The sequence below is a fragment of the Bos indicus genome, chromosome 15 (genome assembly GCF_029378745.1).
Source record: "Bos indicus isolate NIAB-ARS_2022 breed Sahiwal x Tharparkar chromosome 15, NIAB-ARS_B.indTharparkar_mat_pri_1.0, whole genome shotgun sequence".
In the NCBI taxonomy this organism is placed as follows: Eukaryota; Metazoa; Chordata; class Mammalia; order Artiodactyla; family Bovidae; genus Bos; species Bos indicus.
In genome coordinates this window covers 6,248,099-6,261,504 of record NC_091774.1, presented here as the reverse complement: position 1 = coordinate 6,261,504, position 13,406 = coordinate 6,248,099, and the positions used below count along the sequence as shown (strand labels likewise).

Genomic DNA, 13,406 nt, shown 5'->3' with positions numbered 1-13,406 from the left:
GAGGAAACAAGCTCTTTCAAAACAATTCAACAAATACTGAAGCAAGATTTACATGTGAGATGTGTTTCTTAGCATGACAAGGAAAGCAAACTGGTTCAGTGAGAAAAGTCCTGAGAAAGCAAAGCTGACATGGTGGGGAAGGCGGACGACCCCATCAGGCACTCACGCGGAACACACGCCAGTGTTTCTCAACTTTACACGGTACTTAACCTCTTTCAAGGAAGAGGGGTGGGGCGCTGAGGAAAGGAAGCTGCAGATTCAGGCCAGCTTGCCTCACCAAGCGTGTAACGGATAGCACTATGGCCTCAAGACACTTCTGTGGAACATGAGTAATGAGCAGACGTTTTTCATTATATAGCCAGTTATTTATTTTAATTTGCACACAGAAATAACACCCCATTAAGCTATGATTTTATGGATATAACAGACTATACTGAGACAAAACTTTTAGAGGAAATTTAAAGAAAAGTACAAAAATAATATAAGAGGTGTCACTAATATTTGGCAAAACTCATGACGGAAGTACAAGGATTAATGGAGATCAGAAAACTTAGGGCTAGACCGGGTACAGATACTCTCCTATCCTATTTCTGGTAAAGCTAGTCTGTGAAACTGTGTACAGACTTCTCCTAAAGTCATGTTAAGGTGTCCCATGTTTGCTTGTTTTTATTTTTTGAAACGTGTTTCTTTTAAAAATGTTTATTTACTTTTTTATTTTGTGCATCAGGTCTTAGGTGTGGCGTGCAGGTGAGATCTTTTGTTGCCGTTTGGGAAGGTCCCCTGGAGAAGGGCATGGCAACCCACTCCAGTATTCTTGCCTGGAGAATCCCAAGGACAGAGGAGGCTGGTGGGCTACAGCACATGGTCCCACAGCGTCAGACGTGACCGAATGACGAATCCTTTCACTTAGGGACTCTAGCGTGGCACGTGGGCTTAGTTGTTCCAAGGCCTGTGGGATCTTGCCCCACCCCCCCCAACCAAGGACTGAGCCTGTGTCCCTCATTGTAAGGCAGATTCCTAACCACTGGGCCACTAGGGAAGGCCCTCTTTGTTTATTAATTACCCCCATCCCACCATAATTGGTGCACAGAAGATGCTAAATAAGGTCTTTGAAATGGATGAATACATAAATACTTGAATGAGTGCATGCATAAAGAAGAAATAATTGCTTCCTATCCCCAAGGAGCAGACATGTGCTCACACTGAGGGGAATGAGGATGATTAAAATAAGATCTCAGACTCACACTTGATCGTCTGCTAGCCTCTGGCTCACCTAATGGGCCTGACAGTTTTCAGAGAAGGATTCCACTCGTCCCGTGATTCTGCTTGGCAGTGTCTACACCCTGTAGGGAGTTACCACATACCCCACCCGTGGATAGGGGTCTTCTCAGCCCAGATTCTCAAATTCTGGGCCTGAATGAAGATTAAGGGAAACTATGGTGCTATGAAGTAGTGTACAAGGCAGTTTAGCAAAGGTGGAAAGAAACCCCGCTGAACCCAGAAGAAAAAGTGAGTGTTAATTCATGTCTGATTCTTTGTGACCCCATGGACTGTAGCCTGCCAGGCTCCTTTGTACATGAGATTCTCCAAACAAGAATACTGGAGTAGGTAGCCATTCTCTTCTCCAAGGAATCTTCCTGACCCAGAGATGGAATCTGGGTCTCCTGCATCACAGGCAGATTCTTTACCATCTGGGCCACTAGGGAACCCAGGAGAGCCACCCACAAATGAGTGCCTGTCTTCGCAAGTGCTGAGCAGCCGTGGGGCATACATGTCAACAGTTTTGCCCTTTGCTTGGAAAGCAAGGTGTGTGTGTACCCAGAGCACTTTATGACCAGCAGAATCAAGTAGCAAAGCCTGCTATTTTTTTTTTTAAGTCCGTGGCGTACTCTGTGATCTGTGTATATAAGAAGTTCTCTCTCAAACAGGATAGAAATGAATTGGAGAAAACAATTGTTTACGTGGTGGATATGTCTCCTTTGCCCACGTCCTGTTCGATAGTAATGAAGATTGCAACACCAAACGACCCCAGATATTCTGCTTGGAGTCACCATTCGTGATGATTGCTCATAGCTAATCAAAGGATGTTATGAAATGTGAGTCAGACAGCCGCCGGCTTCCTGGAAGTTCCAGAACCTGTATATAAAGAGGGAGCTTCCTAGTTGAGACACTGGAGCAGCAGAGAGGTAGGAGCTATCAGATTCCTTAAGCTGAGAAGGAAGACAGAGACCAACATGCCCAGACTGCCTCTGCTGCTGCTGCTACTCTGGGGCACGGGGTCCCACGGCTTCCCAGCAGCAACTTCAGAAACACAAGAACAAGATGTGGAGACGGTGAAGGTAAATGCTCAACTTCACATGCCTAAGACCCAAAAGCCTCATTTGTGTTTTTCCACAATATAACAGAATAGTATCAGTATGCAGTTCTGGTGGTGATTTAGTAACTAAGTCGTGTCCAACTCTTTGTGACCCCATGGACTGGAGCCCACCAGGCTCCTCTGTCCATGGGCTTCCCCCAGTGAGGATACTGACATGGGTTGCCATTCTCTTCCCCAGGGGATATTCCTGACCCAGGAATCAAACCCAGGTCTCCTGCATTGCAGGTGGACTCCTGCATGGTGGGCAGATTCCTGCATTGCAGGTGGATTCTTTACTGTCTGAGCTATGAGGGAAGCCCCCAGTAATAGTATAATAGAGTTTATTTAAGGATGCATTTCCTATAAAGAGAGATTTTTTCCAGAAAGGGTATTCTCCCCCAAAATGTATCTAGCTGTGCATAGACTCTCATTTTCCAGTTAAAAGTGATAGGGAACTAAAGGAATAATATACAAATATGTCTCTATAAAATTGTAATTCTGACTTCATAGTAAATAGTGGTAGGAAGAGTTCTACTCCAAAATGAGCTTCCACCAACAATAAGGATAATAAGGACCATGCAACCTAAGTGGAACCTTTAAAAGTAGTTTTTTGTTTCAGGTAAGACAGTATAAACCATCAGTATTTAGTAAAATTGGAGGATTTCCCATTCAGTGTTTCGATAATTTTATCTTTCATCAGAAATATCTGGAAAACTACTACAACCTGAACAGTAATTGGAAGAAAGTTGAAAGGCAGAGAAACGGTGGCCTCGTAACTGAAAAGCTAAAGCAAATGCAAAAATTCTTTGGGCTGAGAGTGACTGGGAAACCAGATGCTGAAACCCTGAATGTGATGAAGCAGCCCAGATGTGGGGTGCCCGACGTGGCTCCGTTTGTTCTTACTCCAGGAAATCCTCGTTGGGAGAACACAAACCTGACCTACAGGTAATCAGATTGAGCACCAGAGTGGGAACCCTCTTTCCCATCAGAGCCATGAGAAATGAAATCTGATGTGTCTGTGTTTTATTCCACTTGAAGGATTGAAAATTACACCCCAGACCTGTCAAGAGCAGATGTGGACCAAGCCATTGAGAAAGCCTTTCAACTCTGGAGCAATGTCACACCCTTGACCTTCACCAAGGTCTCTGAGGGTCAAGCGGACATAATGATATCCTTTGTCAGGGGAGGTAAGCTCTTTTTGTAGCATGAAAGTATTCTTACCTTAACTTCTCCTTGCCCTTGAATCTCTTCAGCTTTGCAGATAGATTTCCTTGTTTAAAAAAGAGTGTTGATTTTATAGACTTAAGAAGGAAACAAGATGTCATTTGCTGAAAATCTGCTGGCCTCTTAGCAAAGTTAATGCTTACTCTCCTGGGTTAAACTAAATAAGACTCTAGAGAAACATCTGATGAATTCTGTGTCTTGCAGATCATCGTGACAATTCTCCCTTTGATGGACCTGGTGGAAACCTTGCTCATGCTTTTCAACCAGGTGCAGGTATCGGAGGAGATGCTCATTTTGATGATGATGAATGGTGGACCAGCAATTTCCAAGGTTAGGCAGCTTGTCCTGCCTCTCTCACCCTCCCCCTCCTCCCACCTTCTCACTTCATTGTGATATTGGTTGATTTAACTGAAAGAATGCGTTAATAGAAATAGGTACTCTGCTGCTACCACTTAGAAAATTAACAACACATTTAGAAAATATAAGAGAATTACTTCTGTTAGTAAGACCATCTTACTGGTTACAATTGGGCTACTCTGAAATTTCTATTGAGAAAGTGTTGAAACTATTAATGTTTTCCCTGTGGGCATCTACACAGAATCTTTTTTTCCTGTAAACACACCAAAGTGTAACAATGTTATTAAGATATCTAGAAATTAAGGGAGAAGATACTATATATTTTTTCTAAAATTTCCAGCATTAAGCATCTATCAGTCTATAAATAGGAAAAAAATTGTGTTTATAGAAGAATATTGCTTCTCCGTGAAATAATATATGCCATATAACCACTGACAAGATTGACTATTCTGTGCTAGAGCCTTGGTTGGCTGAATTTGCTCTTTAATTGTAATCATAGAATTCAAGTTTTCACCAATCTCTTCACTGGCTCCCAGATAGCTCAGTGGTAAAGAACCTGCCTGCCAAATACAGGAGACTTGGGTTTGATCCTTGGGTCACGGAGATCCCTGGAGAAGGAAATGGGAACCCACTCCAGTATTCTTGCCTGGGAAATCACATGGACAGGGGAGCCTAGCAAGCTGCAGTCCATGGGGACGCAAAGAGTCAGACATGCCTGGGCATGTAATCTCTTCACTATTAATGAATGCATCCTTCTCACCTTTCAGAAAAAAAGTTTATATACTTCAAAAAGCTACTGATAAAATAAGAACATTAATCCTTGTACAGTTGTAGATTACTTCTTACTTAAATGTCTCCAAACTGAAAACATTTCAAATAATTGCAAATGGGTTTCTTGTCCCTTTTAGATTATAACTTGTACCGGGTGGCAGCGCATGAATTTGGCCATTCCCTTGGACTTGCTCATTCTACTGACATTGGGGCTCTGATGTACCCCAGTTACACCTTCAGTGGTGATGTTCAGCTTTCTCAGGATGACATTGATGGGATCCAGGCCATCTACGGTGGGTATAAAGAAACACAGCATAGACAGGTGGTCCTTAAAACATCCGTTGTCTATCTTTTAAGAAGCCTTCATTGGTTATGTAGTTTTCCAAAGCCAGGCAGAACTAACTTCAGATCTCTTGTTCCTTTAGGACCTTCTCAAAATCCCACTCAGCCAGTCGGCCCACAAACCCCAGAAGTGTGTGATAGCAAGCTAACTTTTGATGCCATAACTACAATTCGGGGAGAAGTGATGTTCTTCAAAGACCGGTAGGACAACAGTTCTTTTTTGCATTTTGTATTTGTAATAATAATAGGACTCATTACTATGGGGCTATATGGGCTACTACTATGCTTCACATATTATTTATTACATTTGTTTATATACATAATTGTAGTTATAATTAAGCATAAAAAATAGCTTGCTCTTGCACAACATAATGAATTTTTAACAACTTTTTTCCCAGCACGTATTCTGTGTCTTGATTCTCAGAAAACTTACCAGTGACGTAGCAAATCAGTAAATATAATTCCATTTTACAGATAGGTAAAGCAGAGAAGGCAATGGCACCCCACTCCAGTATTCTTGCCTGGAAAATCCCAGGGATGCTGCAGTCCATGGGGTCGCTGAGGGTCGGACACGACTGAGCGACTTCCCTTTCACTTTTGACTTTCATGCATTGGAGAAGGAAATGGCAACCCACTCCAGTGTTCTTGCCTGGAGAATCCCAGGGACAGGGGAGCCTGGTGGGCTGCCATCTATGGGGTCGCACAGAGTCGGACACGACTGAAGGGACTTAGCAAAGCAGAGAAAAGGAAAGAGATCCTTAGGGTACCGAGTTCACTGGCAGCAGAGCAGTAATCGGTCTTCTGAACTCTGCTTCAGGCCTCTTCCCGTTTTTGTCACTCTTTGGGATGGTTAAGTACATCAGAATTTTGTTAGGAGAAATTGGTCCTTTTCACAGCACTATCATGATGATGAGGGTTGTGTAGACCCCTTTGAAGTGTCATCTTGGAAAAGACAGCCTTTCCAAAGCCTGTGGTCATAACAAGTCTCTGTGCCCCCAACCTTGGGAGGAGGCAAAGACATGTAGGCGCAGGGAGAACCCCCAGAAGCTCATGAGATCCCGGCAGGGGGTGGGGAATGGATGGTCACAGTGAGTTTCCGTCCTCAGAGGAGGGTCCCAGAGCTCCCTAGGCAGCATGAGACCTCGAGAAGTCTAGGGTCCCCTTGTGTGCAAGGAGTAGGGCTGCTCTGCATACAGTTCTGACTCCTAAAGGACCAGGAAAATAGTAACAGTCTTCTTCTGAACGGCACAGCCCAGCATGCATAGAAAGTAGGGGTGCTTTAGAAGGCTGGCTTCTCCCCGCTTTCCTCTTGGAGTGCTGTTCTCCTGGGTCACAGTCATAGCTGCCCCAGAAGGCAGGAGAGTCAGCTCCTCCTGCTTCCCAGCCTGTGCTTTACTATCTGGAGTTTAAGAGGTAAGGACGGATACATGCAGGGGGTGGCTCAGTGCTGGGGAGTGCTAGGAAAGATACGGCTTTCAAGGAAAGCTCTCAGTACCTCAGGACAGCTCATCAAAGCAAGTACTTGAGGGATGACCCCGAAGAACAGGGCCGAGTCTAAGGTCCACAAGACCTGAGAGGACACTGAGGTCATCTAGATGTCACCAAGTCGTGGAGACACGGACGGCAGGAAACTGACGGCGACTGGCCTGCCCCAGGTCTCACAGGCAGGCAGAGGCCACTGGATCGGAAGTCCAGAGTCTGCCCTGCGGATCCACACGACAGTTCATGCTTTGTCTTCACCCCAGTCCCTGTGGACCGTGGAGTCAACTTTGTCATTAACAAATAATAGGCAGAGCCAGACACGGCTGAAGTGACTTAGCACACGTGGGACTGCAGAACCAACTTTGGAACTGCCGGTCTCAGGAGCACACAGGGAGTGGCTAGGGTTTAAACTACCCTTTGCGTCTTATCAGTCGCCTGGCCTTGGACACCTCCCTCTGCCCCCCTGGCCTCAGTTTCTAATCCGTGAGATGGAAGTAATCTCTTACAGGATTTCTGTGAGGTAGGACATGAAGTAGGTAGAGTTTGTACAAAATGCAGAATGCTAGTGTTGTGTTCTAGCCAGTGCCATTGGAGAGTTTTGCAAGCTGGTTGTTAAACAGCATTATTAAAAGTTTAATTATATCAATTTAAAATTATATTTAAACCAAAGGTACTAAAAATAATTATAACTCATCCTTTTGTGTGTGTGTGTGTGTGTGTGTGTATGTGTGTGCGTGTGTGTTAGATACTCAGTCGTGTCCAGCTCTGTGACCCCATGGACTGTAGCCTTAGCCTACCAGGCTCCTCTGTCCATGGAATTCTCCAGGCAAGAATACAGGAGTGGGGAGCCATTCCTTTCTCCAGGGGATCTTTCCAGCCTAGGGATCAAACTCAGGTCTCCGCCATTACAGATAGATTCTTTACCGTCTGAGCCACCAGGGAAGGCCCCATCCCTTTGCATCCCTTTGCAATTATTTTGCTATATTTTTCTATTTGTTTATATTCCTGAGATGGCTTATGCCTGTATGGGGGAAATACTATACAGTGAGGTACCACTTCAAATCTCTTGAAATCTGCAGTGGTTGGAGTATTTCCACCAAGAAAGTAAGCAAAGGCTACAGACCAGAACTCCTCTCCACCTCCACTTTGGAGAGCCACGTGTTAAACACTAACCCACAAGCCACCAATGCCAGCCGTAGAAGGGCCTGGATGACACCAGAACTTGCTATGTATTTCATCAAAACCTTTTTTTTTTTTCAAATTAGGTTCTACATGCGCACAAATCCCTTGTACCCAGAAGTGGAGCTCAATTTCATCTCTGTTTTCTGGCCACAACTCCCAAATGGACTTCAAGCTGCTTATGAGGTTGCCGACAGGGATGAGGTCCGGTTTTTCAAAGGTAATACTTTCAATTTTTGTTGTTCTTTAGTCACTAAGTCACATCTGACTCTTGCAACCCCATGGATTGTAGTCTGCTGGGCTCCTCTGTCCAATTAGCTCTCAGTTTTTACCAGTTGGGGCTTCCCTGGTGGCTCAGAGGGTAAAGCATTTGCCTGCAATGCGGGAGACCCAGGTTCCATCCCTGGGTGGGAAGATCCCCTGGAGAAGCGAATGGCAGCCCACTCCAGTATTCTTGCCTGGAAAATCCCATGGACAGAGGAGCCTGGTGGGCTACAGTCCACTTGGTCACAGAGTTAGACATGACTGAGCGACTTCACTTTCACTTTTTACCAATTAAGTTTTCTTCTGCTTTGGGGTTCATGTATGAGATTACTACTGACTTTCTTTCCATGGACTTTGACAAACTGAGCAGTCATACCATGTCAGTGGGAGTCCATCCCCTTAGCTAAGAATTGCAGAGTGCATTTCTAAGGGAAAAAATTTGAGACACAGATTTCCTGGCTTGTTTGTGAATCTGGACTTAGGAAAGGATTTTCTGTGCAAACTATGTATTTTAAATCCTCTCCATCTCCCTGGGGTGTCCAGGAATAAAACTGAGAGGAACATTGAAGTCGCTTGGTTTCCTAGAGCCTGTTTTCCGCCAGTTGCTTTCCTGAAAGGAGAAGCTGCCTCACGACAGCCAGATGGGGGCTCTGCAACCTTGCCATCAGAGTATGCCTTGCAGACCAGGGGCGTTGACGCTGTCCCCGGTCTGTGAGAATCACAGAATCTCACTTAGCATAAGGCCCACAAAGTCTACCGGTGTCGTCAGATCCTACTCCAGACCGCCTTGAATGTTACCAAGATTCCCAGGCAATTCATATGAACTTAAAGTGTGAAAAGTCCTAATTACCACGAATTGAATGAGGCAAACTTTTTGATTCTATCAGAATAAAACCCCAATCCAACGATCAGCTCCTTACTTTGACAACACTATGCCAAGGAACAGTTTTTCTGCAAATATATGATTGGCATAGTTATAGACAAACATGAAGACACCTGTCCCAGTAATACTCTGAAGGCAAAGAACTGAAAACAATTCAGATGGGCAATAAACTTTGAAATGAGCTTTCTAGCTCTTTTATAATGAAAATAAATAGGATTTTAGATACACAAAATTTCAAAGTGCCCCCCCTCCCCGAGGGATAAATAAAAATATTTGTGCAATAAGAACAATGCTGGCTTCAAGATGTAAGACCAGTTTTATTTGACTTGGGGTTTACTAAGTATTGGAGAAGGAAAAGGCTACCCACTCCAGTATTCTGACATGGAGAATTCCATGGACTATAGTCCATGGGGTCACAAAAAGTCAGACACGACTGAGCAGCTTTCACTTCACTTACTGAGTGAAACGTGCAGCATCTGGACACAGCCTACATTTAAGGATTTGGAACCGTCTTCTAGTTAGATGTAATGATTTCTACCCAGGGTCGCAAGTCATTACAAACTGTGAGTCATTACAACCCTCTGGCCTTTAGGATACCTTGGGGTGAACTTCTGCAGCCTGTGGGCAACCTGGAGAAGCAAAGATTTCTATCTCTGTGGTGGCATGATGAACTCTTTAGTCGTTTGAACTTTGGAAAGAGGTCCCCAGCTCCATAAGCCAGTCATTCCCAAGGCTCGCTACAGATTAGAATCATCCAGGAAAAAAAAAACTCAAATATACTAATTTAATTGGTCTGGGGTAGGATACCAGCATCAGTATTCAGAAAAAAACAAAAAAATCTCCCTAAATGATTCTGATGTGACGTGGGGACACTGCCCTCGCACGTGAGAGTAAGCATTTAGCTGGAGATCTGCTTCCTGTCTACTGGTGCCCTTGGCAAGGGTTTTCATCCCGGTTTCTTGATTGGCAGGTAACAAGTACTGGGCCGTTAAGGGGCAGGATGTGCTCCGCGGATACCCCAGGGACATCTACAGATCCTTTGGCTTTCCGAGAACGGTGAAGAGCATCGATGCCGCTGTTTCTGAGGAAGATACTGGGAAAACATACTTCTTTGTTGCCAACAAATGCTGGAGGTAAAGGCTGGGTGCAGAACACAGGAGGACACCTGTCCTTTCTAGGTGGAAGTTGCTAGACTGACTCATTTAAGACACGGGTCTCATCTTGCCTGGGCTGGCTGCCTTTGCTGTGAATGGCAGTAGCTTGTCTAGTTACAGAGTCTATTGGCCAGTAATGATCATATCTGTCCTAGAAATCCAGGAAGAACGTGAGCCTGAATTGAGAAAGATAGTGTGAAGAGAAGGGCATTCATCTTCATAGAACTGCTGCAGCCACCAGGAACTTATCTTTCACTGCATTCGACATTAATGGCACCCACTGGAGAAATTAGAACTAGATGTTATAATTCAGAGGGACCTTTTAAATTTTCTAGTCCACCCAGCATCCTACTCACCTCATCTCACCTCCTATTTTATACATAATCTGTGAAAAAGCTTTTATTACGTTCTTGCTGATGAATTCCTATATCTTTAACAAATAGTTCTGACATTCCAATTATTTTTTGACCAGGTATGATGAATATAAACAGTCCATGGATGCAGGTTATCCCAAAATGATAGCAGAAGACTTTCCCGGAATTGGCAACAAAGTTGATGCTGTTTTCCAGAAAGGTGGTAAGTGAGTTTATATACTCCTCTCTTTTGTTGCCACAGAATATCATCAGTATTGTTATTTAGAACAGAAAATACCAAAAATATTTATTCTTACAAATGACTTGGATTATTTAATAATTCAGGTTAAACTTAGAAATCATTTGTATAATATAACGTCTCCTTTGTTTTACTTCTAGGATTTTTCTATTTCTTCCATGGAAGAAGGCAATACAAATTTGATCCCCAAACTAAGAGAATTTTGACTCTTCTAAAAGCTAATAGCTGGTTCAACTGCAGAAAAAATTGAGCAGTGTTTACAAGGTTACACAGAAAAGTCTGTTGTACAAGTCTATGGAAGGTGTTTCCTGAAGAGCCATGTGTCGTGTTAGTCGCTCAGTCGTGTCCGACTCTTTGCGACCCCACGGACTGTCGCCCACCAGGCTCCTTTGTCCATGGATTCTCCAGCCAAGAATACTGGAGTGGGTTGCCATCTCCTTCTCCATGAAGGGCCATATATTTAAATAAAATAAAGTTATTAAGTATAATCTTATTTTAAAGTATAATCTTATTTATACCTCATTCAGCATTTTTTTATGATTTAGAATGTAATTTTTATATACTATATACTACTGTAATTTAGTTCCACAAATGAGGCCTAACTAAGGTCAGGTTTATAGCTTATGGATTCATATGGGCCAGTTTTACAATGAGAGAAACTCTTCTGCAAAATATGAGACTCTGACATTGACAGTGGAAAACACTCTCCGTGATGTCTTCTCTCAAGAGAGGAAGAGACGAGATATGAGCCTTCACCATAGAAAACAATTCAGGAACGTATGAGCAATCACCACTACCATCCTGATACGCAAGGGACAACTTTGTTATAAAGTGTTTTACGTTTGAAATAAAGCCATCCCTGTCTCTACTGTTTCTAAAACTTTCTATTATGTTTGTTATGTTATTATTTCTGATTTTAAAGTCACTCAGAGATTTTCAAATTTGAAATAAGAATTAGACAACTATGCGATATATTCATGTGTGAAATGAGAGTAGATGAAAAGTTCAGACATTCTCCCTTCTCATGGAATTCACATCATACAGAAGGGGGGAGATCTATTTTCCATGCCCTCATAAGGGTTCCAAACTTGGTTTTAGGTAAGCTCAGTGACAGCATGGCAGTGCTTTCCAAGGCCTGTCCTCTTCTCTCCTTCTGAGTACACGGAAGGGTTCTATTTTCCACAGTTCAGTTCCCCTCAGTTGTGGAAGGGAGGAGTGGGAAGTGGCACCTGGATAGTCCTGGCCAGCAGAGTGTGCCCAGAAGTGACCACTGTCACTTCCGGATGGAAACCCCGGATGCCAGTGGAAACTTCTCCAGCGCTGTGGGATGCGTGCTCAGTCGTCAGTGTCCGACTCTTTGTGACCCCATGGACTGCAGCCCTCCAGGCTCCTCTGTCCATGGGATTCTCCAGGCAAGAGTACTGGAGCGGGTTGCCATTCCCTCCTCCAGGGATCTTCCCAACCCAGACATCAAGCCAGTGTCTCCTGCATTGCAGGAGGATTCTTTATTGCCAAGCCACTGGGGAAGCCATTGTAGAAGCACAGTTTGAGAGAATTTCCACAAGCTTGAAGAAGCCTGAATTCTTGGGCCAACGCTCTGAACAGTCACCCAAAACCTCAGTAGATTTTGCTTAAGAAATAAACGTTCATTGTGCTAAGCTACCAAGATTTTAGATTTTGTTAAAGCTATACAACTCGGAGAAGGCAATGGCCCCCCACTCCAGAACTCTTGCCTGGAAAATCCCATGGATGGAGGAGCCTGGAAGGCTGCAGTCCATGGGGTCGCTAAGAGTCGGACACGACTGATCGACTTCACTTTCAGTTTTCACTTTCATGCATTGGAGAAGGAAATGGCAACCCACTCCAGTGTTCTTGCCTGGAGAATCCCAGGGATGGGGGAGCCTGGCAGGCTGCTGTCTATGGGGTCCCACAGAGTTGGATACGACTGAAGTGACTTAGGACTTAGCACCAGCATACAAGTAGCTCTCCCAGAGGAACACTGTCCAGTTTCTCATGCCTGAGTTGGGAGGGTGTTAATGGAGACAGGAGTCCTGTAGGTAGCCTCTGAGCCCTGTGAGCTGCAGGCACACCTCGGAGGGTGCTCAGTGTTTGCATGCTCACTTCCTCAGTCAAGTCCCACCCTTTGCAACTCTGTGGACTGTAATCCACCAGACTTCTCTGTCCAGGGGATTTTCCAGACAAAAATTCTGGAGTGGGTTGTCATTTTCTCCTTCAGGGGATCTTCCCAACCCAAGGATTGAACCCATGCCTCCTGCATCTCTGCACTGCAGGTGGATTCTTTAGTGCTGAGACATAGGAGAATTCCAGAATATTTACAGACTTCCAAGTACGCAGAGAGTCTTGGGAATATTTTGAGGTGTTCATGATTCTGAGGCAGGCAGCTAAGTCAACAATTTGGACAGCAGTATAACCTTACCTTTGGCTAGGTCCCTCTCATATTGAAATACAGCATAATTGCAGAAAAGTGCACATGTAAATATTCCCGTCGATGTGTTATCACAAAGTTAATAACTCCATGGAACCCTCACCCAGCTCAAGAAACAAAACATGACCAGTGTCAAGGAGGGGGAAATGTCTCCCTTACCTTTCTTTAGCCCTTGTGGCAGCACTAATAATAAAGTTGACATGAGACAGATTAACAGAAGAAAAAGACATTTAACTTAATGCATGCACAAGGAGGTGTCATAGAAATGAGACCTCAAACAGGCAGCTTTTTAAGGTAAAGAAACAATAAATTTGTGAGGAATTGAGAAGAAAAAGA

The 13,406-nt window shown here is 44.1% G+C and overlaps 1 protein-coding gene across 1 annotated transcript; it reads left to right on the top strand.

Moving 5' to 3' along the window:
• The first annotated feature begins 3,119 nt into the window (after window positions 1–3,119).
• Window positions 3,120–11,468, top strand: LOC109569224 (interstitial collagenase). The gene is made up of 9 exons (XM_019974544.2): window positions 3,120–3,301; window positions 3,395–3,543; window positions 3,785–3,910; window positions 4,846–5,001; window positions 5,134–5,251; window positions 7,798–7,931; window positions 9,829–9,991; window positions 10,485–10,588; window positions 10,765–11,468. Exons 1-9 carry the CDS (start codon window positions 3,150–3,152, stop codon window positions 10,872–10,874), a joined length of 1,212 nt encoding a protein of 403 aa, XP_019830103.2. The 5' UTR covers window positions 3,120–3,149; the 3' UTR covers window positions 10,875–11,468.
• Window positions 11,469–13,406: the final 1,938 nt, after the last annotated feature.